Source organism: Buteo buteo, chromosome 4 (genome assembly GCF_964188355.1).
Source record: "Buteo buteo chromosome 4, bButBut1.hap1.1, whole genome shotgun sequence".
NCBI lineage: Eukaryota > Metazoa > Chordata > Aves > Accipitriformes > Accipitridae > Buteo > Buteo buteo.
Genome location: NC_134174.1, coordinates 60226148 through 60250540, shown reverse-complemented (window position 1 = coordinate 60250540; position 24393 = coordinate 60226148). Strand labels below are relative to the sequence as shown.

The 24393-nt window shown below is 38.5% G+C and overlaps 1 protein-coding gene across 4 annotated transcripts; it reads right to left on the bottom strand.

Moving 5' to 3' along the window:
• CASP7 (caspase 7) lies at nt 1–22824 on the bottom strand. Of its 4 annotated transcripts, none has more exons than XM_075026436.1 (7): nt 22723–22824; nt 20839–20951; nt 5564–5712; nt 4545–4673; nt 3871–4046; nt 2241–2379; nt 1–1609 (listed from the first exon to the last, which is right to left on the bottom strand). In XM_075026436.1, exons 2-7 carry the CDS (start codon nt 20949–20951, stop codon nt 1386–1388), a joined length of 930 nt encoding a protein of 309 aa, XP_074882537.1. In that variant the 5' UTR covers nt 22723–22824; the 3' UTR covers nt 1–1385. The 4 variants fall into 4 exon arrangements, with proteins under 4 accessions (XP_074882537.1, XP_074882538.1, XP_074882536.1 ...); XM_075026437.1 differs by lacking the exon at nt 22723–22824 and adding an exon at nt 22184–22225; XM_075026435.1 differs by lacking the exon at nt 22723–22824 and adding an exon at nt 21089–21337.
• Nucleotides 22825–24393: the final 1569 nt, after the last annotated feature.

Sequence of the window (24393 nt, the reverse complement as noted above, 5' to 3'; positions counted from 1 at the left end):
GGAAATTTAAAAAAAGGTCTTTATTGATTTCATGCTCAAGATATCCATAAAACAGTCATTTATTTAATTCAAACAACTGTAAATTTGACTTATAAAAAAAAAAATGCCTCACTATGCCACAGTATTTGTAAGAAAATAAACTTTATATTTCGTAACTTGGCTTTAATAGTATGCACTTATTTTCTTAGAAGATTTCAAAAGAGTACAGAGTACATTAACTGGGAAAAGGGTGAACAACTAACCATTTATCAGTTTAAACAAATCATTAAACTTACTTTTTTGAGCTAGCTACCAACTTTAAAGAGAATATAAAAAGTAGGAATATAAACATCACCGACATAGCTCCAAAATACAAAATCAAGACTGTGCAGTAACTAAAAAGGCACTTCTGGTTTCTGATTCAAGTAAGTATTTCCAGTCTTGGCAAAATTCCTCACAAATAGAAGCTATATCTAAACATACATTTGTTACTGGAACATATAATTCTATGATTTCAACATTAAATTTTAATGTTTTATAACAAAGCCTTGGCATTAACTTTCTGTTGGTTCAAAACTTCTGAATCAACAAGCAGACGTTTTTATTTCTGCAAGCAGAAAAACTGCAATACCACTGTTTCAGGCTGTTCTGTCAGTCAATTGTCATTTGCAAGGCAAAAATCTTTACAATGACACTTTAATAAGGCATCATCCAATTACAGTTTGCCAATCTTTTACAAAGATTTTCATTTTAATTTTTCTATTTGTTACATTTCCATACTACTCAGGCAAATAATCTACAAATATTGATTTTTTAATTATTCATCTTATGCTAGAGTGATACCTAAGTAAATTGACTTCCAGATTAAGCACAGAGCAACCATTAGTCTTCATTAATAATGTTCATAAAAAGGAAATATATTAGACTAAGAAACACCCTTTTAAATAGCTACAAACTGTTTCATCACTGGACATACCCATAATATGATGGTCTTTGCAAATTTCTGAGGAAGTTATAGTTCCATGAGCTAGCAGTGAAAGAAAAGATGGAGTCTCACGATTAAATTTTTTTGTTCTTAATTTACAGTCTGTTTTCTGGAATAAACCTTTATGGGTCAGGTAGCTGACTCTCAGAACATCTTCAGTAGCCATAAATCATGACAGCCACACTAAGGGAAATCAAGATACAGTAATTAGTATTAGCTGTCAGGCTGGCCCACAGCATTTATTTATTTCTTTTCTAAAATCTTGCATATTGTCCATCCCTCAGATACCCCAGCTTATACAATATAAAAATCTAGTGTAATTACATTTCTGTTATTAAGAATGTGTTACTCCAGTTTATATCAAATCTCTACCCAAAACCATATCCTGATCTTTCATCACTGGCTGCCTTAAAATACACTTTCAGAAGTAAAGTTCCTTAGTGAGCATAGAGACCACGCAGGGAATCTGCTTCTTCTCACTGAAGCGTGGATCATCAGACTGTGATTCAAAATTTGTGGCAACCACATAGTTGACCCGTGTGAGGATCTGCATGATCTCAAGTTGTTTTCCATGCTCATTTAGTACAGAGCACAGAGACTGCACAAACCAGGAGCCTCTTCCAGGATTCCTCCAGGAGTAATAACCTTACAGGGAAGAGATCAGAAAGTACATGGGGTTATTTTTCCTCTTTTTTCTTATTATCTTGTGCTGAAGAATAGAATGGCAGAGAGATATGTACTAATTTGTGTGAAAGATTCTGAACAAAGAGTAACTGCACACACAGAAAGTTTAATTCTTATCATTTGTGTCATATATCCTACTTCATTGAAGTGGAGAATAATGTGTATTAACTCTGCAGACCTCACACTACTCAAGTACCATTCTGCATTTGGGAAAGTGCAAGGAGAAAGATTTCATGTTTTTCCTCTCTAAGAGTAAGTCCTGTGCTCTAACTGTTCCTCTTCCTGCCTTCATCACATATTCAACATACTCAGTGAACTAGGATATGGAAGGCCAGGATTCCCAGAAAATAGTAATGCCTTTGCAACCTGTAATGTCTGTGTCTTCTCACCTGCCAAATCTGGGCTTTCTTCTGTTTCTGCTATAGCTAGTGTAAAAGGGGTGGATTCAACACACTGGCCCAACATGCAGCGGGCCTTAGTGTTTTGTCCATCAGTGTACAACGTATCATCAATGAGCGTCAGTCTACAATCAAGTCAATATGAGTGATAAATTTTTAGGCTTCTATCCCCACCCTGACTCCCTTTTCTTTACCTGGCACTGTGGAATATGCAAACAGAAAATCTGCTTCTACTGGGATTTTGTATCTCGGATTGGCATCTGTTTCTAGAGTGTCATTTGCAGGTCCAGAGTCAGTTTGTATACCTTCATCAAATTCAGAGCCTCTGCATGCCTGAAAGCAGTGAAGACAAAGAGAACTTGTCCAATAAGGAGAAACGGTGTTATAAAAATAAATATTAATTAACATTTTTTAATGGATACAGTTTAAGCAATACTTTGCATGTATTAGAAGCAGAAATGCAATTCTGGGAGACATCTAATTTTCAGTGATAAAGTTACTAGCTTACCCATTTTAAAATATACATCCCGTACAGTAAAGGGAGTTAATGGTGTTGCAGGCTGTGGATCTCAGTGGATTGTCAAAGTGCCAAGTCAGCATTAGCTTATTCTAACCATGACTAATTTTACTAGTCTAGAGTCATCCTCAGCACTCAATTACTACATAATGTCTTTTGCAGTGTGACTTCTGGACATTTTCTTTACAGGCAACTACACATTGTCTTTGGTTCCTGACATGCATTGCTGTAGCACTACATTTCACAGAGTAACAAAATCACATCCCAAGACTATCTAGTCCAATCCCCCTTCTCAAGCAAGGATAGCTACAGCAGATGTTCAGGACCATGTCCAGCTGGGTTTCGAATATCTCCACAAACGGAGACTCTACAGTCTGGGCAACCTGTTCCAGTGTTTGACTACCCATTTCAAGCATATTGCATTTTTAACATTTTTCCATTTATCTCTTTTATTCTTAATTTCCTCTTAATCATGTGCTTTTGCTAAAGGGCACACTGGAAACACAGTCCAGGTTGGTAAGTTTCAGCTCTCGATCAGTAGCTTTGACCGACAGCTCTTGCAAAAGAAATAGCAGTCTGATGGGCTTAGTTGCTTGCCTTTCTTAAGATAACTTTAAAGGCAAAAAATACCCATTCCAAACCTACAGTTAAAAGAAACATCACTTTAGTAGTATCAAGAGCCTAAAATAGACACAGTTTTCACTTTGAGGTTGAGGATTAATTGATGGAACAACCTAGGGAAAACCACATCTGCTGCAACTCCCATATATACATAACACTATGATAAAAAAGTGCAATTCAGACCCATGGTATGTCAGTTAATACTGTTTGAAACAGCTGTCTTTAAAAGCTTAAGTAATATACAATTAATCATATGCTAATGCAATAATGCAATATAAATTTTTAGGCTACTGAGGGAGAGAGAAAATATTTCATTTAGCAGAATGCAGTGATTTGTAGAGACAGCCTTTATTCAAATAGGCCTGGACAGTCCTCAGCTCTGTCTACACAAGAGGGAGTTTATCTTTCTGCTTTGAAGTTTATATATTACCAAGCATAAAGAGAAACTATGTACAAAATTACAATGACAATATGTTCTTTACATCTGTGAATCTTGTGTATAAATTATCTTTTAAAAACAAACAATACAAGTCACCCATACTCAACTTCTCTCAACACATTTTTTCACAAAACCTCCAGCAAAGTTCAGTAAGTTAACCTACAGGGCTCTTCCAGAGCAGACAACCAACACAGCATGTTTTCCTCACTGCAGCAGTAGGATACTATATTTACCTTAGGGCTATTACCTGAATGAAAAATAATTTGGGTTTGCCTATAAGGCTTTTACACTTGTCTCCTCTGAATAGCGCAGTCAAACTCTTGATAGCCATGGGTCCATCAGTGCCATAGATGAGGCCTTCCTCCCCATGGCTTAGAAGGATACAGGCAAAACAAGCAGCATCACTGTGATTCTCCTCAGCAGCTACAAATCAAATATGTCTTAGCCAAAAGGAAGCAACATTTTAAATTAAAATTATATTTAGCAAACACAGTTTTCTGAGACTACATATACATTGGGCCTGTATTAAGAAGGAGTGGATAAAGATGACACAACCCACTTTTTAGTAATGTGGTGAGTACCTTGAATGCATGAATGCGTCCTTCACTTGACTCCAAGTCTAGCCCACAGGAGTCAACAGGCTGGACTCTTTATCTAATATGACAAGGCTCTTCACCTAATACACAGGACAGGTGCTTCACCTAATATGACAAGAAAACTGTATTTCTGAATTGATGTTGGCAGAAGAGGTGGGGAATTAAGCCTAATCCATTCAGAAACTTAATCCTTCTATCCAGAAAACTGTATGTAGTGGGGCCTAAGCAATCTGCTCTAATTTGACCTGCCTTGAGCAGGGGATAGATTTGGTGACTTCCAGGGGTCTGTTCCACTCTAAATTATTCTATGATTCTAAATTTTTACCTTGCTTCAGTAATTTTTCCATATCATCACGGCTTCGGTCATTGTATATGCAAACATCAAAACCTAAGTTTCTAAAACTCTTAGCTAGATCTCCAGCATCTTTATCAGTGCCATTGCGTGTACCCATTCCTGCCAGAAAACAAAGAATATGGTTGATTGCACATTACACAATTCAAAATAATTCACGTGTTCAAAGGTAAATTTTTAGGTTTATAATTAATAAAACTAAACAATGTCATGGTGACATGATTTTAAAACAATCCTCTAACAGTATTCTCAGCATTGAGAACAAATTGTGAGATTTGTTTTAAAATAAAATAATGCAAGGTTCAATGTTAACACCTATCTTACCCTGAAAAATGTTGGCATGCCTCCAGCACCTTGCAACATAGGACCTCTATGGATGATTCTATCTCTTTTTGGTTATGCAGTGTAACATATGCATAAAGCACCCCAAGACAAAACTGTTGAAAAGAGTCCCTGTGATACCCACATAAAAGAAACTAATGAAAATTCTTTGGAGTAAACACTTCATTTAGTGTGTTTGCCAAGTGTACAGGAAAAGACCTATAAAGTTGACTATAACACAAGTATCTGTCTGCTTTGAAACCATACATGGTCTGAAAAGTTAAATGCAGGAGTGTAAACAGAGCACAGCTACAGCTATTAGCTTTTGTAGCTCATAGCTGTAGCTCAGGGACAGAGAAGATATAGTATGGGCTGCAGATGCCAAAGTTCAAATTTTAACAACACAGCCTTAAACTCTGGGACAAAGGTTTATTTTGAAGTTGGTAGAGCAAGGTGACATGCTCTTTGAAAAATATACTGCAAAGAAGCTGCAAAGAGCTACTCTAATACAAGTGTTAAAGAACAGGAATAAATTGTAGGAACAACTACTTCTCAAAAAAGATAAATACATTAATTAAAATTTCATGTCCTAAAAATAAAATACTTATTGCTTAATGAAAGTATAAAAATTCTAAAGTCTGTAATGAGTATCATCAAAGAAAGAACATTACCTGTTTTGTCTTCAAAATTTTTGTTGTTTATAATAATACATTTGCCAACTTTCTTGTAGTCCATATTATACTGGAATGTAGGCGTAACAATTCGGTACTGATTACTGAGAGAAGACTTTGGCTGTTCTTCTTCTCCATTCTTCTTTTTTCTAGGTGAACCAAATGAAATTATTTTCAGTGGACAGTCACATGCAGTGTGCCTATTTATCTTAATTCAAACCATTCAGGCAGCCCTACCCAATGTTCCTTCTTCTCTAATGTTTGTTTTCTTCTTTCTTATTTCAGATCAAGGCATAAAGATCTTGTGATTGCCATGAAGTGATTATTGTACATGATTGGATTCTGATAATGGTAAAACAACTCTAGAGTGAACTGCAGCCAGCACTAGTATACCCAGATCCCACAGATAAAACAAATAGCCTAAACATGAAGTCAGGCTGACAGTAACCTTTTGCAAACTATGGTTCTGGACATATTTCACTTTTACTATAAATAATTCATGGAAGGACAGACAGATCTCCCTTAATAACTATTGCAAGCACAGGAAGATATGCAGTTTACCCAATGGCGTGATAGGATTTGTTTATTGAATCATCATCGTGCCTAAATTTTCTGGAGATTAAGACAGAGCAGTAGGTAGTTTCTACTGATAAAGGTTACAGATACAAACAGGTCATGTTAATTTGGTCTGCCAAACAGCAGTCTGAACCTATGCAAAAAACTAAGCACATTTTAGTGTAATCATCAATACCTGAACCTCACTTAAAAAACCCAAACCAAACCAAACCAAACTATAAATATTATCTGTTAATATGACTATGTACTGATGTTTCTGCAGAAGTCTTAGACTGGATTAGAAAGGGATGCAATTTATTTTCATTGAAGTATTAAGAACAAATCAATTACAGCCAGCATGCACACCTGAAGTACAAGCATGAGGAACTCAGCAGTACTTGCTTTTAAAGGTGGACTTTTTGGTCCAAGCAGGTGGCTTCAAATGTTGGCAAGATCTCCTCAAGCAGAACTGAAGCCAGTGAGAGCCTATAAAGGGTCTGATTCAACCTCAGAACTATAAACAAGCTTTGGAGCAAGCCCAGTTAAAAACAATGCTCAGGAAAGGGCAGAAGAAGTTATGAGTATGTCTCTTACTTATTTGGTCCAGCATCCTGCTTCTAATAGTATTTATTGCTGATGTCTGAGAGGAAAACATAACCTACTTTTGCAGCACAAATAACTGTATAATACAGTTTGCTTTTAACAAAATTAGATTTTTCCCACAATCTCGATTAATATAAGTACTTTCACTATTCTCACTCTGACATCTTTCTAAAGAATTACTAAGCTATTTGCTTCAATAATAGCCTGTAGACATGAGATTGCTGTGAACTGATTAAATGTTTAGGTAATCTACTTTCTTACCTTCCTGATTTAACGATTGTTGTCTTTCAGCTTTAAGTGTCCTCTTTTTTATTACTAAAGGACAAGACTAATTGTAAACTACAACAAACCTTCTCTAGATGATTCATAGTGTTTAAATGCTACTGCAATTCAATTTTAAAACAGCTTCTTTGAGTGTCCTCGTGGTCTGTTATAAAGGGCCAAATCAAATAGCTGCAGCTGGCAGGCTTTCTCTGTACTCTTTCTGTATGTGACCACCCTAATATCATCTCCTCTCTTAGACTTCTCTTAGAGACTACAAAACAAGGTATTGAATCATATCTACTTGAGGATTTTGTCTGATACTCTGGAAGTACAGTTTTTCCTGGCAAGTCGCAAGTATTGGTATTCCCCTCACATACTGCTTCTTGAGGGCTCTGGGAGCAATAATTAAACATGCTTTGCCTCAAGAAAAGATTTTAACCATTTTAAAGAATTATCCACAGCTGTATGATGTTAATATTACATTTGACTTTCAAAGAGGTCTTGGATTCTTATTTTAGCCTAAAATTCCCCCTGGTCCTACATCACTAGACAGCTCTCTGGCAAAGACAGAAAAAAGAATTTCAAAACAACAAATAAACACTCAGGTCAATGAAGAGGCTAATTTCCTCAGTCCACACTGGATTCAAGTTTCTACAGATTTACCTGGCTTCACTGACTTCCTGAAAAAGCTGTATGACTAACAATGGCTGTTACACACAATAGGATATTTTCAAGGGGATTGTACACAAATTTCTGTTTATGTTCAACCCCTGAACAGTGAACACTCAGGACCCCTGTGAACACTCAGGACAGATCCACATGAGCACCATGGTATCATGTTTGCACTGTCTGCTCTGCTAAAATGCTGGAAGTAATCTAATTCTAGTCCAGAAGTACGTAGCCATGTTACCCCACAAAAAGCCTCACTGAAAACAGCAACTAGGGTTAAGTGGCATAATAACGTAGCCACACAACTTCTCTGAAACCACTTCACTTCTGAGTTCAATAGTTTGCACTCATTCATGCAGAAATACTTGGGAGTTTAAGGGATGTAGCTACTACTGCTGGTATTCCCAAAAGTACGCAAGAAGCTCTATGCCAGTCAATGTCAAATGTCACAGACAAGCCTTGTCAGCACAGTAGCACACATAACTCAATCATTTCCCCATTTCTTTACAAAGGATAGTATATCTTTGTTCTAATGATTCCTTCCAAGCTGATCAGGCTAATGAGATACTAAGCAATCAGAGCATGCTTTGTAGGGTTACGCCTACCATTTCTTTACTGGCAGACAACAAAAAGTTCCAGAAATCTTTTGGTATCTGTCCAAACTGAACAAATAAGGAAGCAAAGGTTGTGCAGTATACATATCCTGGGCCTGCAGTCCAGAGAGAAATAGTTTTTTTGAAGATTCAGTTTTCTGTGCCAACACAGCGCAATATAGGAATTGCCTGACTGGATTAAATTGACAGTATAAGGTCCAACTCTTCAGTTTCAACAAGCTAAATCAGACCTTGTAATAATGACTAATAAAGTAATAAATATGAAATCATCAGTCCTTAAGGGAAACGCCCTGTCAGTGACAGGCTGGCTTATGACTGAAAGCCTAAAGCTTTCCAGCTAAATATTTATTTTCTAAGCTTTGAACTGGACACATGTTAATATAAATGTTTACTGCTGTTGTTCTTAGTAAGCTTTCTAATTACCGTATTTTCCAAAAGGGTTTCTACAGGTTACTTATGTGGTGTTATAAAATGTTTTAAACTATTTGCCCTCAGTTTTACTTCATCCTGCTTCTCTGACATCCAGTGTCTTTAATTTCCCTCTTTTGGGATTCAAACTTGCTCAGACTAAATAGAAACTTGAGTTTTATGACTGTTTACTCTTTCTTCAGCTTTTAATTACAACTGTGCCATAACTCCTCACTCCGCTAGTGGTCACTGATCTTTCCCTTAGACAGAAATATTCTGGCTATCAGTGCTCTCACATATTTCATGTTCTCTCCCTTTGGTCAAGAGTTCAGCAAAATTGAAACTCCACTCTGGCACCTTCATATAGCTTGCACATTTTCACCCTTACTGTGTTTGTAAATCCATGCCTTAGGCTTGACAAGAGTATGTCTGGGAATGTGATTTCATCAAGTCTAGACTTAATCGGTGTCAACCCTGGGAAAATCATTATTATCAAGTCTCACTTTTCAAATATAAAATTAAAGTTACTCATACTATTTATCATTTTGTTATTGAACTTTTAAATAGTAAAGGCCAAGCTTCTTATCACGAGTGGCTAAAATTCTGTCAGAGTCAATGGAGATACATCACTTGCACCAATAGTGAACTCGATTGTCTAAAGGACTGCTACTTATCACAACAAACCTTTTCTGTTACACTTTGGGTAAATTATGATTTCAGTATGTAGGGATATCAAGATTTAAGGATAAAAATATCACTGTTAACATTTAACTATACCTAAAGATTATTTTCAATAACAATTTTACTGAAAGCAATGCCTCAGCAGCTGCCATTTCCTCTCCTTTGGGTTCCTTTCTACTGGCATCATCCTGCACTTTCTTTGCTACCACATCTTAGTATGACACACCAACACACTAAGAATCCATGTGCAGGAGAATCTCTTCCTTGGGTGTTGCAGTCTCTCATCATCTCTTTCACCTGCTATAGCCAAGGTCTCGGTCTCAGGTCTGCCAACCCTCCAGAGTAACAAGTATTTCAGTGAGAACCAGCTGCTTAACTTAAAGTGTAGTGTGATTTATTTCCATGGGGAGGGTCTTCACTTCCCATCACATTACGTAATTAATGTCAGCTGTGTAGTCTGGTATTGCCTACCTTTGTGCAAGGTGCAAAGGCCAGTGACTGTAAAAAAACCTTCTGCTCTAAGCAAGCTGGTCTGCTGTAACTATATAGACTCCCCTTGGAACAGTACTAGCTGGCATAGTGCAGGGAAAGTTCTGAAAGGAAGAGTGGAGGAAAGGGAAACATTAAGAAGAAAGTGCAATCTCTAAGTAGAAACAGTTATACCAATCCATTTACTAAACCTCAACATTAACAATGATTAAAAAGAGGGTGATAGTAACTGACAGCCAATACAGCTCTTCTGAAAACATGAGCTGCTTGGCCTTAAAAGCAATGTGACAGCACATGGAAGAAACAGATCTGCCTAGAAGGATAGATGAGTAAAGACAAATTTTACAGTCATCACTTCCCAGTCACAGGATGGGAGGAGTTTCCTGTTTGTTTTTCTCCTGTTTGTTTGCTTTTCTAAGAGGAAATTAATGTGTCAATCCAAATAAACTCTAAAAATGATATTACAGAGGGATATCCGGGCTTTGAAAACAGCTATAATCCCTTTCTCGCCTAGGAAAGTTAGGGACTTTTGTTGCTGTACTGAAAAATGTAAGCAGATAAAAAAATTCTGCAATTATGATACTATTCAATTTAAGGAAGTTGACATTCAGAGGTGGGTGGAAAAGGCTAAAGTGATTACATTGATTTGTATTTGAAGTACACACACACAAAAGACGAGAACTCTGTCTTGCTCTATGAAGTTCAGTAATTTGGGCTTTACTTGATAAGGAATATCACAGAACATTGTGGTAGTTTTTACCCTGGCATGCTTCTTTAATACAATGTGCGATCATATATCATTTTTGAACGACTGATAACAGGTTTCTGTTAAAAAGAAAATTTGCATTAAAAAACATGCTATCTTTACAGAACACATCACCTCAGGATCCCTTCTGGAGTCCCCATGCTTTTTGACATTGGAGAACAGTTTTATTCTAGTTTCCGTCACGTTGTCAGCCTTTCTGTTGACTCTAGGCAAGAAGATTATAGCAGTGGTACAGTGACAAAGTCCTTAGTACAAATCTTCTCAGGTAATCCATCAACATCCACCGGAACTTTCATACACTTTATGTTGTGGGATGCAAGGTATCTTAAACCTGCAATGCTCTTTATTCTATTACAAACAACTGACATGTTTCGCTCATGACTTTTACATTTGGGGATCTCTTTAAAGGCTTCATTTGAATAAATTCCCCGTTAAGTTACAATACTGTGGAGTAAGTGTACGGGACAATACATGAATTTTAAGACCTCTGAAGAAACTTACATAGCCTATATTGCTGATTTAATTTTATGCAGTTTGTGTCACTCTCTGATGCTCTTTCTGTCTAAAAACCCCCACTCCTTCCATTATTGCATGCACAGTATAAATGGCATTTGCAACTACTGCTCATCACAAGTGCTATGTTTGCTCTCCTGGGGAAAAATCCTGGATTGGATTTATTTTTTTAAATAGGTAGTTAAAGGATAGATAGGAAAAAATGAAAATGAAAAGAGGATTGTGTTTGAATTCACAAAGCATCACCAAGCTATATGTAGTAAAACTGAGTCTGCTGGAGACCAATTCAGAGTTATTCTTCCAAAAGAAGTGAACAGGAAACAAAATTCATAAATTAGACAATCAAGGTTCAATATTTTGTTCTATGTTTCTACTTTAGTCTCAATAATTAGGGGTCTATTCATACGTCTGATGCTTTCTGATGATTATGCATTAGTATGTCTTACTCCTACATAACCTTCTCTCCAAACTGCCAGCTTTAATACTTCTATTCAGCTTTAATACTTTTATCCAGTCTAATTTCACAATATTTAGTACACCTCTAATTACTGTACACTCTCCCCTCTTTGAATTTTTTTTCTCTTGAAACCTATTGGCAATAACAAGCAAAAGACACTTGTTAAACCTGACTAGAGCTTTTTAGATCTTAAGTTCTTTAAGGCAGACTCTTTGTTCTTTGTCAGATTCATTTTGGTAAAGTGTCACGCAGATTTAGAGCTGCATGCAAATAATAGATTATCCTGTTGCCTTTTCCCATTAATATTGCATCAGGTTTGCAGAGCAGCAACATTTCTGGACAAGAAGAATGTGTCATCACTTGAATTGTCTTTTATAAAACCTAATATTCCTTTACTGTTAAAAATCAGAAAGCACAAATTATATGGGATAAGGACTATGCGTTAACCATAAGGGCTAGTCCAAATACTAAAACTGTATTATACTGCATTTGATGGTGTGATCCTGGGTCACACACTGAAAAGGCAGCATGCTAGAATACTAAGTGAAGCCTACAATAAACACTAACAGGAGCCACTGCAGAAGACGTTGGCATTTAGGTCTCAGTTCTGTTTCCAACCTGACTGTCACTTGCTATGGCCTCACAGACATTTTCTCCTGAATATACTCCAATGGCAGGTAAAATTTCCATCTCTCTCTTTTCAGACAGAAAACACCTTACCAAGGACTCTTTTGAAAGAGGTTAAATATAATTGTAAACCAAGAAAATAAATACTATCCCTCACAATCTTTTTTTAAACAAAGGTTACTCAGGCTTCCAAATTATGTGCCAGTAGATAAACTGAAAATCAGCTTAATAGCTGAAGCAAAAATCTCCTGAGGAAAAAGTGGCAATACTAATTATGTAGGAGGAAGTTCAAGAAAATATTGCATACTTTCAATTTCCCTACTGAAAGTTATTAGCAAATGACTGCCGACTTTGATAGACTAGCACCAAAAAAATAACCAGTCCTTAGAAGGCTATTTTTAAATATGCTCCAGATAAATGTCAAAAGAAAATTTAAAAAATTTCTAATATTAAAGTCAGACTCTTTTCAACATAATAGAAAGTCTTAATTTAGAAGAGACAAGAAAAGTAGTCCTAGAAAACTGAACATAAAAGTTCCCCCAAAAGCATCTAAACATTATTCCACCTATATTGCTTACTATGGCAAGGAGGTGTCTTACACAAAAGGCGTGAAAACTGGCAGTTGCAATTTGGAATAGCAAACATAAACAACACAATACAACATGCCCCCCACCCCCCAAACATTAAAACACAAAACCCAGTCAAACAGTCCTAGATTTCTGTTCCCTTTAATGGTCTTGTTTTTTTCTGTTAAAGAAATTTTAAATCATGGTGAAACATGCCAGACTGATAATACTGGAGTCTAAAATTCATATTTATCAATGACTTAGAATGTCTGTGCAACCCCTGCATCTTCATATGCTACTCTGCTGAAGTGCCAAAACCTTGAAAGTCATATTTGGAAGGAGTGCAATAAAAGGAAATGGCAAGTGTGCTTACTCGAACACCACAGACCCTAATGAAAGCACCCCGCTTTCCTTCTGGGAGCAGGCCTACTAAAAGCAACAGGACTAGTCAGACAGTAAAATAATGCCTGCTTGTAACTGTTCTCAAGATCAGGGCCATAGTAATTATTTAGCCTACAGCTTCTTTTTGAACCACCAATTAGTTCATGACTTCTTAAGGACATCTTTGGAATTAGATCGTCAGCTGACTAAACAAAGCCAGTTTAAAACTCACCAGGGGCAAAGCCTTTTGCTTGAATGAACCTGAAACTAGGAAGCTAATGAGACAGTGTCTCTTGTTTCTTTGTTTCTTGTTTCTTTGGAAACCCATGTCCCAAGCCCTCCTTATAACTGTAAACACACTAATTTTGAAAGGAAAATATTGCTGTAGCAGTCTTGAAAGAAAGGAGTTAGGTAAACAATGGGATTATTTCCTTGAATTTATAAAGATAATAATAGAGCTGGGGAAGGCCTAAACTACCATTAACAAATTCTTTGCCCATGACAGGACTGAGTTCATTCATCCATTAAAACAGTATGATATTAAAAACCCTTATTGAGCAGTTTCTACAAACCTTCAGCTTCTGTTTAATCTGCAAAACATCTTTTAGATTTATAATGAACCTTTTTTTAAAAGATCCATTTATGGATCCATTGGATTAATTTATGAATTCTTTTCTTCCAAAAAGAGCCTCCTATCTTCTGATCTTCCATCACCTATATATTTGTACAGTACACTACATATTTGTACAGTACACTACATATTTGTACAGTACAAGCAATTGTCTTTCAACTTCAGTTAGAGAAATTAAAGACATTTTAAATCCCTCATTATAAGATACTTTTCAGATCCTGAGCTACTCTTTTAGCTTTTTTGTCCCATTTTTGTTTCAGACCCTTCTCCAGTTAGGAGGGAGAATCCTCTCTAGGAACTTGGAAAACAGAGAAACCCAGTCCAGGACAACTGGAAACTCAGTGTGTAATGAAAGCAGTTGAGCTGTTTGAAAGAGCAAGCTTCAGACTACAACTTGTGGCATACTTTGTATGTTATATATATCTTTGCATGTTATATATATCTTTGGAGTTCTGACAGTTACACCTAAATATGTCTTCCTCTCCTTTTAACTGCATATTAGTGATGGTCTTAACATAATTAAAATCAAAACCATGGCTGCAATTTTATTTATTACATACAAATTAAGCAGACAAAGCGCACTGGGGCTAAGCCAGCAGCACTTTGTAAAAAAAGTTTCAATGCAGACTATTATGTCTAATGTTGTCCACATTTTGCATCAGTTAAAAAAAGAAAAGAGGGAAAGAAAAATAAACAGTATCAGTAAAGTAGCAGTATCCTAGTCTTTGTGCACTTAAAATATTAAGTATCATTTACAGCCTACATGACAATTTTGTGGTGTAATGCCTGCAGCAGAGAGGACCAAAACAGAGTAAGTTCTAACTCTCAACCGTCAATTTGTAATTCATCTTCAGCTTCCTAATTAGTTGCATGGTATCTGCTGTGCAGGCCTCACAATATTGCATGCAACATAATATTCAAATGGTAAAATTTTACAAATAAAGAATATTGCTTGCTGAAAGGCTTTCTGCTCATTTCTAGAAAACCTGCACATACATGGGTGTTCTGGAAACTGAAATTTTGCATGATCATATCCTAAGTAGTATAATGTACATAGGCAATTGCCAATTACATGAAAAAAAACATGAAGCCTCTCTTATCTATCATAGGTACTAAGAGCAATTAACAGGTATATATATTGCTATATGGACTGCTTGGAAAATGATTCAAAATAAAGCAACCCCCCTCAATACTATTTCTCAGAGAACACTCTGGCTAGGATTAGCAATTGCAAAATGCCAGTAGAGTTATAATTAGCTTGATATAAGCACTGAAACTACACTCTTTTAGGGTATTCATTCATGAGATTTCCAAACAGGTGTCAGAGAAGGAAGGAGATAAATAACATTCTACAGTACCTTGGCTCATCATCAAATGGTACTCCACACTGCATCTGAAAACAGCTTCAGCTTGTCCTCAAGAGCAAGTCTAACCTTCTTTGCTAATGCTAGGAGCCCACCATGCTCAGGGTTACATTGGAGAGTGAAACAGGATGCTCTCTGTGTTCAGGCCCAAAGATTCGCATGTGTCAGCAGTGGGTCACGCTGGACTTTTCTATGGGGGCTATTCAAACCCTCATAGCTATCACCCTGCAAGCTGAGGTCATGCAGGCCTGATCTACCTTTGCTGACAAGCGGAAAACACACTCCCATCGCTCTGATTCTATCACTGTTCCTATGTAAGAGTGTAGGAAAATACAGCAGATCTTGAGATGGAGGTGGGACAGCAGACTTCACTTTGTAATATGTCTGTCTGTCTTCTCTCAAAACCTGATCCACCATTACTACAATATTTACACAATGAATATTTCTCAGAAAATAATGCAAAGGAACACGCACAGTTTACAAAACCTCTTTGTATTCTAATTCATAGAACTATTTCTTGTATATTTACCCTTAAACAGTTTTGGTTTATTATAAATTTGGCTTAATTTGGTTTTGCTTACTTTGAAAGCTTAAAAATGATACTACTGAATAGCTTTCCTCCAAATTTTGTATGATGACAGCCCAGAGTTTGCTGTAATGAAGGAAATAAATTACTACACTGAAAAGGAATTAGGATACTTGACTCACTGTTGTGATTGCTACAGCTACAGTTCATGGTTAACCCAGTGTTTGCTATGCTTCACAAGACAAAGTCTCTAAGGAGAGTGGAAACAAATACTGACTGTGAATTAATGAGTTCTTATACTTTAGACTAGACACTATTTCAAGACACTTGGGCATTTCCTGTACGGTACCTCCAGTCAGTGTCCAAGGGAAAGTACAAACACTGACCACAATTTTCACTAATTGTTAAATACTCCTGCAGTGTTCTCCAGAAGTTGAGTTCCAGATCTAACAAAAACTGCAATAACAAAGAATAAAAAACCCACCAACCTCTGGCTTAAAAGAGAGTAATGAAAATGAAACATCTATGTTGCTCTTTGTTAAAATCTTTTCACTGTCTTTGTAGGAATTAACTTTAACAGACTATGGATGTCAGAACCTATTGCTTCCGAAATTTTAGGTTCAGCGCTTCAGGGGAAAATACACTGATATTTAGCTTGTGCAAAGCAGAACCCACAAACTCCAAACAAAATTAAAATTATATTGTGCTAGACTTTGGAGTTAGGATAGTAAGAGAAAAGATCACTAGCCATTTACAGGACAGACTAAGGCACACACTGATTTGCTTAGAGACATAAAGAAAATGTGAGGCTGAACCAAGAGTTTAGTTCAGACCTCTGAGTTGCAGCCCAGAGCATAACTTCAGATAATGATTCATCAGCTGTTATTTGTTTTACAGTAACTTGCTATTTTTATTCTAAGGATAAAAGAGATACTTTACTTAGCAATATTTATTTTTGAAAGGTCTGTAATATTCTGTCTCTGAAAAACCTGTAACAGAACTGCATTTTTAATTTTAAAACCGTAAAAGTTATGATAAAAAAGATGAGGTATCATTCAAGGCATCATCTGGATTTGAACACATTAATTTCAAGGCAAGAACAGCTGACATTCATGCAGTGGAGGCCAATATGGTTTCTTTGTAAGCATACGGTGCTAGCAGTAGTACTTTTTCTACAAAGCAAGCAATTATAATTTACAAGATCAGTGTACTGTGTTTGTGTGGCAAGGTTTTGGTAGCAGGGAGGCTACAGGGGTGGCTTCTGTGAGAAGCTGCTAGAGCTTTCCCTGTATCCAACAGAGCCAATGCCAGCCGGCTCCATGATGGACCCACTGCTGGCCAAGGCTGAGCCCATCAGCAACAGTGGTACCGCCTCTGGGAGAACATATTTAAGAAGAGGCAAAAAAACCCCCAGCAACTGCAGCTGGGAGAGAGGAGTGAGAATATGTGAGAGAAACAACTCTGCAGACACCAAGAGCAGTGAAGAAGGAGGGGGAGGAGGTGCTCCAGATGCCAGAGCAGAGATTCCCCTGCAGCCCGTGGTGAAGACCATGGTGAGGCAGGCTGTCCCCCTAGTACAAGTAGTACTGTTGGTAACTACATGTCAGTGTACCCTACAAGCCTCTCAAATTCCTCAACGGGATTTTCTTACAATATATTTCATGTTTCTGCATTAAGGGCACTACAGAATCACAGTTTCAATTGTAACTAGGTATATGTAAAAATTCTTAAATATATATTTAAATTATGTTTTCTGTTTCCAGATGAGAAGGGGAATATTGACTGTAAAACAAGACAGTAGAGCTGGAGTAGATAAAAGTAACCAGAGACCAAATGGTTCTATACAATTAAATTAGAATAAAACTGGTACCTAGATACTACTAACAACCACCCTTTTCTGCATTATGCTTCTTCACTGAAGCCCGCAGTCATGGTTATTGACAGCGCACGTGTGAGTCTACCAAGCCTTGGGAATTTTTAGATGGAGCATTTTAAAAAAAAACAACTTAGGAGTAAGAGAAATTTTAGCTTTGCTTAATACAGTGGAACCACAATTTTATTCTGTTTCATGTTACACTATGTTTCCTGGATGCTAAAATAGGTTTGCTGCTATCAATCTCCCTAGCAGACTTCCCCAATAAAAGACAAAAGATACCAAATGAAGATATTAAATCATCCTGTGGAGAAGTGAGAATATTTTTAAGGCCTTGAAAGTGTAACAGACGCACATACAGCACAGAAAAGAAAAATTTCTATGGGAAGAATTTTATTCATTTCTAACTATGACATAAAGAATTAAAATACATGTTTGAAATCCTCAGCTCAATCTTTGTTTAACCACGTTTTAAAATTTTATTGTGCACAGGCTTGCCAGAGTGTATTCTGCTATTTCTGCTTTCTAAACCACAACTTTTTGCTCAGCTGCAACTCTCCCTAATTTTTGTCCCTTTTGGCAATAAACAAAACTGATACCCTCCTGCCATCTAGTGGCTAAAAAAAACGCTAAACCAAACACCACCAGCAGATGCTAATTCAAAACTTACTTCTTTCAACTCTTTTCCCCACCAAACAGTTTTTCCCCACCAAACAGTTTTTCCCCACCAACATTAACTATGTACTAGCACTTTTTCAAAGAAAAAGAAATACATAGAAGATAATTTCCCTAAACTGGTGAAGCCAGAAGAACCTGCCCACTCCATGGCTTGTTCTGAGCATCGTGGCCTCCACAGTAAAGCAGGCTCACAGACTTGTCGGAGAGCAATACGCTGTAGTGAATAAGATTTTCACTTATTTCTACTTACTGCTCTTGCTAGATAAATTTCCGGTCACAGCCAGAGAATGGTGACTTGGAGCTGTGAAGCTACTAGAAACAGCTGGTCTTTCTGTACAGCTCTGAATTCAGTTTCTCACTACCCTGTTCTCTTAAATGAAAACTAATGGGCTTATTTAACAATACAAGTTACTTTTTTACCAATTGAGTTTATATATTTTAAGCAATAATAAATGAAATACAATGTAGAATTTCACTGAAAGTACTGCACAGCTGGTAAAAACTGGGTTGCCAAAACAAAACAAGGGACCATAAAATTGTAGTCAATCTAAAGCTTTCTAGACATCTTATTTTACAGCTATTAATTTCACGTTGCCAAAATTAAGCCTTGGCAATCAAGACATAGAGCCATGCTGGTTCCAGCTAAAAGTACATTTAGCCAAGTATCTGCTACTGACTAGTAATGAGTTTTAAGAAAACAAACAAAAGAAACTGGATATAGAATATATTCTCACAGAAACAGGATTCAGGAATGTCTTGCACCAAAGATTTTAACATCAATATTCCTACTGGACTTTCCCTACATAAATACATCTAATCTCTTCTGAACTCATCTAAAATCTTGACATCTGCATATCTTGTGACTTTAAGTTCTACAATTGCATTCTGCACTATGTGAAAATTACATCTCATCAGTTGTTTTAAACCTATGGCATGAACCTTTCATTGGATGTGCCCTAGATTTCCAGTGAGGCACAAGGAACGATCATTCTCTAGTCACTTTCTCCTCCATTACGGTCATGATTTAAAATCATATCCCATCTTCCTTTATCCTCTCACATTCCTCTCCTATCTTCCTTCAGGCCAAAGAGTTTTTGTTTCTGTAAGACAAAGACCTTGTCACTGTGCTTGGATTTTTAAGACCTTCGCTGTCAACCAGCTCATTCCTCTTTAGGCAATCATCACCACCTTCACGAAACTCTGGTAGATTTCTCAGACTTACTTTTTTTCAACAAAATCTAAGTTGAATCTTCCCAATTACCTCATATTTAATTTGAGCAATTTCTTACTTCTAAAGAAAAATGTTTCAAATTGTATCTTCAAGGAGTTCCCAAAAGATGAATGTCTCAAACTGATGCATAGCCAAATTATTTGAAAAATTTCTTATAGAAAAAAGTGATAGAAATGCTGATTATTGCCTTCCCTTCAGGAATTATTAACTTTGAGTTGCATAATTTAATAATAGTATTAGCATATCGCCTCTTATAAAGAAGACCAATTCAGATATTAAACCACACATTTTATAAAGTTTAAAAGAAACCTTTGAAAAATGTTTGGCAAGATTTAGAAACAAATGTTACATTTTCTATTTTGCGTGACGTGATTCTGTTAAAATTAATAATACACATAAGAAAACATACTTGAGGAATGATAAAATGAGACAGAGAAAGCAAAGTGATTTGCTTAACAGCACATCAAAAGTCTTCTAAGACTAAAGCATCTTTACTTCTCTTACAGATTTGTTACCCCCATTAGACTCATAAGCAGCTAAAATAAAATTATATTCTCCATGTACTTTCTCTGAACTATACTGTTCACTTGAATGTGAATGTCCAATAGTAAAGAAAAAAAAAAATCAAAACCTCTCTGTAAATCCAATAGTCTTTGTAATAAACACCTCTAATTAAATCTCTCTAAATCCATGAAGTTCAGAATGTGAAGTAGCCATTTGCTGACATTCAATAGTATTTGTAAATTTTGCATGTTCATTTTTCATCTTTTTCATTTTCAGTCACATTTATCTAGTGTTTTCAGCAGTACAGACAAGCATTACATAGTTCTTGCTTCCTATACATTTAACAAAATTGAGCTTATGCTTCAGTGAGACTACTATGTTTTAAAATTAAAGGCTTTTAATTTATTCTGTAATGGGTTACATCTCTAGACTCAGTGAGGCTTCTTTGTGCTACAACCTAGATGGCACATCCAGGCTTTAAACTAACTTAAATAGTCAGCAGGGGATTCCAATGATACAGGAGATTAGCTGAGCTGAATGCAGTAAAACAGGTAATTAATGGCATATTTAATTCTCAGCTCCACCAAAGGGCAATGTTTAAGATGAAGGGCTATAATTGGTGCTAAATGAACTTAGTGGTCTCTTGACTACCAAATAAAGCTTATGGGATATACTGTAGGTCTCACTATCGGGAGATACTATAGAGAGATGCTCTAAGGTACAGACCAGATACATTAAACCTATACAACATAAACCACCTCCCTATCCAGACCATCCATGACATTGTGGACATGGCAAACTGAACACCAAAATCCCATTAGAAGGGTAGCACGACAGCCAATACAACAATAACAGGAATAAAAGTAGTAACTTACTTTCCCAAAAGTGAGAATCTGCTGCTTCTGTCTGGCTTTGCATCAACTACATCACCGTGATCTTCATCACCTCCCTCTTGTGTAGAGCTATCAACATGCTGATCTCCTGACATCTACAAATAAAGGTACAAGAATGTAAGTGTCCCTCAATGAACTCTATCATTTTAGAAATACTTCTATAAACCAAACCATTAAATGAGATACATGTGGGGTTGTTAGTCAGTTATACTGTATAATGTATAATACTTACCTTCAAGTAAGAGTGGCTATAGGTTTCTGGCCCTGAATTAACATGACATTGCACATGCTCAGCCGTCTGTATTACCTTGTGGCAGTTACCAAAAGTGACTTGTCTAATACCACTCTCAAATATGCAGATAAGAACAAAAGTAAAAATTATTTTATGGGGAGAGATCTTACGACTAATTCCCAGAAAATTTTTCATGGTCTGGAAAGAAGTAGGTTGGGAAGAAGGCAAGGACAACTAACATCAAAATATTTGTAACTGCAATCCTACCCAGTACTGAGACACCAAGAGAGCTCCTGTGTTTTCATTTGCATATACACAGTCAATTGTGCATAAGAGAAAAACCCCTGTACTACCTTCCATGGATGGGATCTTAGGTTTTCATTTCTCCATTTTGTCTACATCAACACTTAATATGAATTTTATATTCTTCTAATAATTAACTAATATATGTGTACAGTTGCTAGGGAAAAAAACCCCAGTTGTGAAGTGTTTCTTGGAAATTAAAAGGTATTTTCATTACATGAAGCAGCCTCTTACACTAATTGCTGTATTTCTGTCAATTTTTTTTCCCGTTACCCCACTATAAGCTTGGAACATCTTCACTCATCTCAAAAGCGACACGGGGCACCGCTAGACAACAAGGCAGACCTGACCTAGTGACTTTTTCCTGACAAAAAAATGGCGTCTCTCTCCTCTTCTTCCAGGTACTGAGCTGCCCACTGAGGAAGTTTATTTAGATCATTAAGCCAGCAGAAGATGACAAGAAGAAAGGAGTCATTTTTCTGATAGCACAATGACCTGCACCAGCTCGGCGGAGGCCGAGAAGGGCAGTGGAGAAGGCAGCGCGGGACCCCCACCTTCGCTGGCGGTGGGATGCGCTGAGCCACCTTCTCCAACTCCAGCTCCAGGTTTTCATGAGGAAAACCAGCGGCCATTCTTGCCCCTTCCTCATATTTAGGCAGATAAAACTTGCTTTGATAATACATTTACTCAGAAAAGCACATGTTTACACCTAGCTCGAAAACCGCCCTGGTGACCTTGCCGCAGCTCGGAGGCCACCAGCTAGGCCCTGCAGCCGGCGGCCGGGTCACTGACCGGCGTTTCCGAGTTCCCCGAGAGTAACAGCACGTCCCGAAAGCTGGGCTCTAGATTCGGCTTTGACAAACAAATACATCTTTTTCAAAACGTGAGGATCGGAGGGCGCGCAGGCCTCAGGTGGGCAGTCAGGCGGCCGAGGAGGAGCGCGGAGCGGGGAGGGGGGGGAAGCAGCCCCACGCCGAGGCAGACGGAGCCCCGACGCTCCCAACTACACGGACCGCAAGCCCCGCTGCGAGGACTTCTGCCCTCGCTCGGGACACGGTTGCGTAGCCAGGGCCGCCCAAGCATCCCGTGCTGAGGGAGAGCCGCTTCCTTCCACCCCTCTGCCGCGGGCGTCAGGTAAGGGCGGCGGGCCGGGCCCGCGGGGTGAGTCGGGGACAGGAGGAGCGGGCAGGCGGGAAGGCGACGGCCGGCTGAGGGGAGGGCGGGAGGCGGGAAGGGAGCGGAGCGGAGAGGGCTTCTCTCAGGCGAGCAAGGGAGCGAAGCGGAGGAGCAGGGGGGGCTGGGAAGGAGCCGGGACCGCGGCCGGTGCTTGCCTTGGCGCTGGGCTCCGGCGACGCAGAAGCGAAAGCGAAAGCGGGCGGGGTGTGTGCCCCGCCGGCCGGCAGCGGGGCGGGACGGGACGGGACAGGCTCCGCCGGCCCGGTCCCGTCCCGGCGGGACTGAGGGCCCGTCCCCCGGGGCGAGGGGGGGGGGCCTCGGCCTCTGCCTTCGCCCTGTGGGGCGGGTGCGGGGTTGGGGGAGGCGAGGGCTCCTCCCCCCCCCGGCTGAGGGGCTCGGGTGCTGCCCCCGGGCCCTTCCTCGCTTCCCTGGTAATGACGGCTTCCTCGCGGCAAAAAGGAAATTACCGCTTCTTAACAGCTGTGCTCCGTCACACCCCCGCGAAAGAAGAGCCTTAAGTTTCATGGTGACACGAGACTGTCTAGATCTAAGGCAATATTTTCCCTTCTATAAACTTCAGTGGCGCTTCCTTATCTGTCCAATTATTCAGTGTGTTGCATCTCTGCTAATTACGATATCCTACTGTGTAGCCGTTGCATCAGGCCCAGCAGTCCAGTACACGGACTGAAGACTGGCACGGTCTTGCTAATTACTCCTGGATGCGGGCTCCAATCCTGCAAAATCATACACCTACCCAGCAGTGCGTGGTGTTTAACATTCACTACCTGAAGAGATTTACATCAAAGCGACATTTTTCAGTGTAACTGCCTCGTAATTGGCACAAAACACAGGCATGGTAACAAACAGCCTTTTGCTTCACGACAGGTCACTGCTTCAATGTGATGGAGGAGCATCTGAACGGCGCAGCGGCTCTTGCCGTGTGTCTGCATGCTGCTGCTGGGGCCGGTCTCTGCTTCGTGGGATTATGCCTGTAGCTCCTGGTTGGATACGTAGCCAAAGTTTTCTCCTGAAAATCAAACTAGCAGAATCCCATGGTTCCTCTCATGCCATCTGTTAGCTGCTTCTTTTCAAGAAGACAGCACCACTTCTAAATCCATAATGGATCATTATGGACAACAGAGACGCTGGAAATGTGTAGATCTTCAAGTAAATGCGTGTAGAGATGAGGGAGACTGTGCCATCACCAGCAATGACTGGCAGTGGCACCTGAACTTCAGCAAATCCAAATGTGGTTTCCTGATGATGTGTATGGGGGTTATCTAGGAAATCCAGAAGCTATTTGCCAGCTGTGACCTTCTATATCTTGATGAAAATGTTTATCCATTGCCATCTGGCTCTCACAGCAGAATTAGCAGACATAGAAATGGCTTTTTTCTAAAAGTCATTGTATTGCTATTGAAAAAGTGATACTGTATCTTGTAATGCTTGCCAATTTTAAAGAGTTTGCTAACAGAATTGTGTATGGGGAATTTCTGACTCAAACTGTTGATGAACCCCCTATTTCTATTTTCTTTTCAGGTTGATTGCTGGCATTTACAAAGAGAAAGGTTGATTCCTCCGTATGCTGCAATACTTTTCTTAACTACATGTTAGATTAACCAATTTTAATGCAGTGTGAGGTGCTAGATTTTTCAGAAAATCTTGCTTGTTTTCAGTAATGAGTAAGGGAGAAATTAAAAAGATAGTAGAAGGAAGTATCTTGCTTCAGGGCACAGAGTGATTGCTATCTGGGGAAGGGTCAGGAAGGAAAAAATTTCTCATGTATAACATTGCACAGCTGGCCGAATGCATTACTGGGCAGGGGG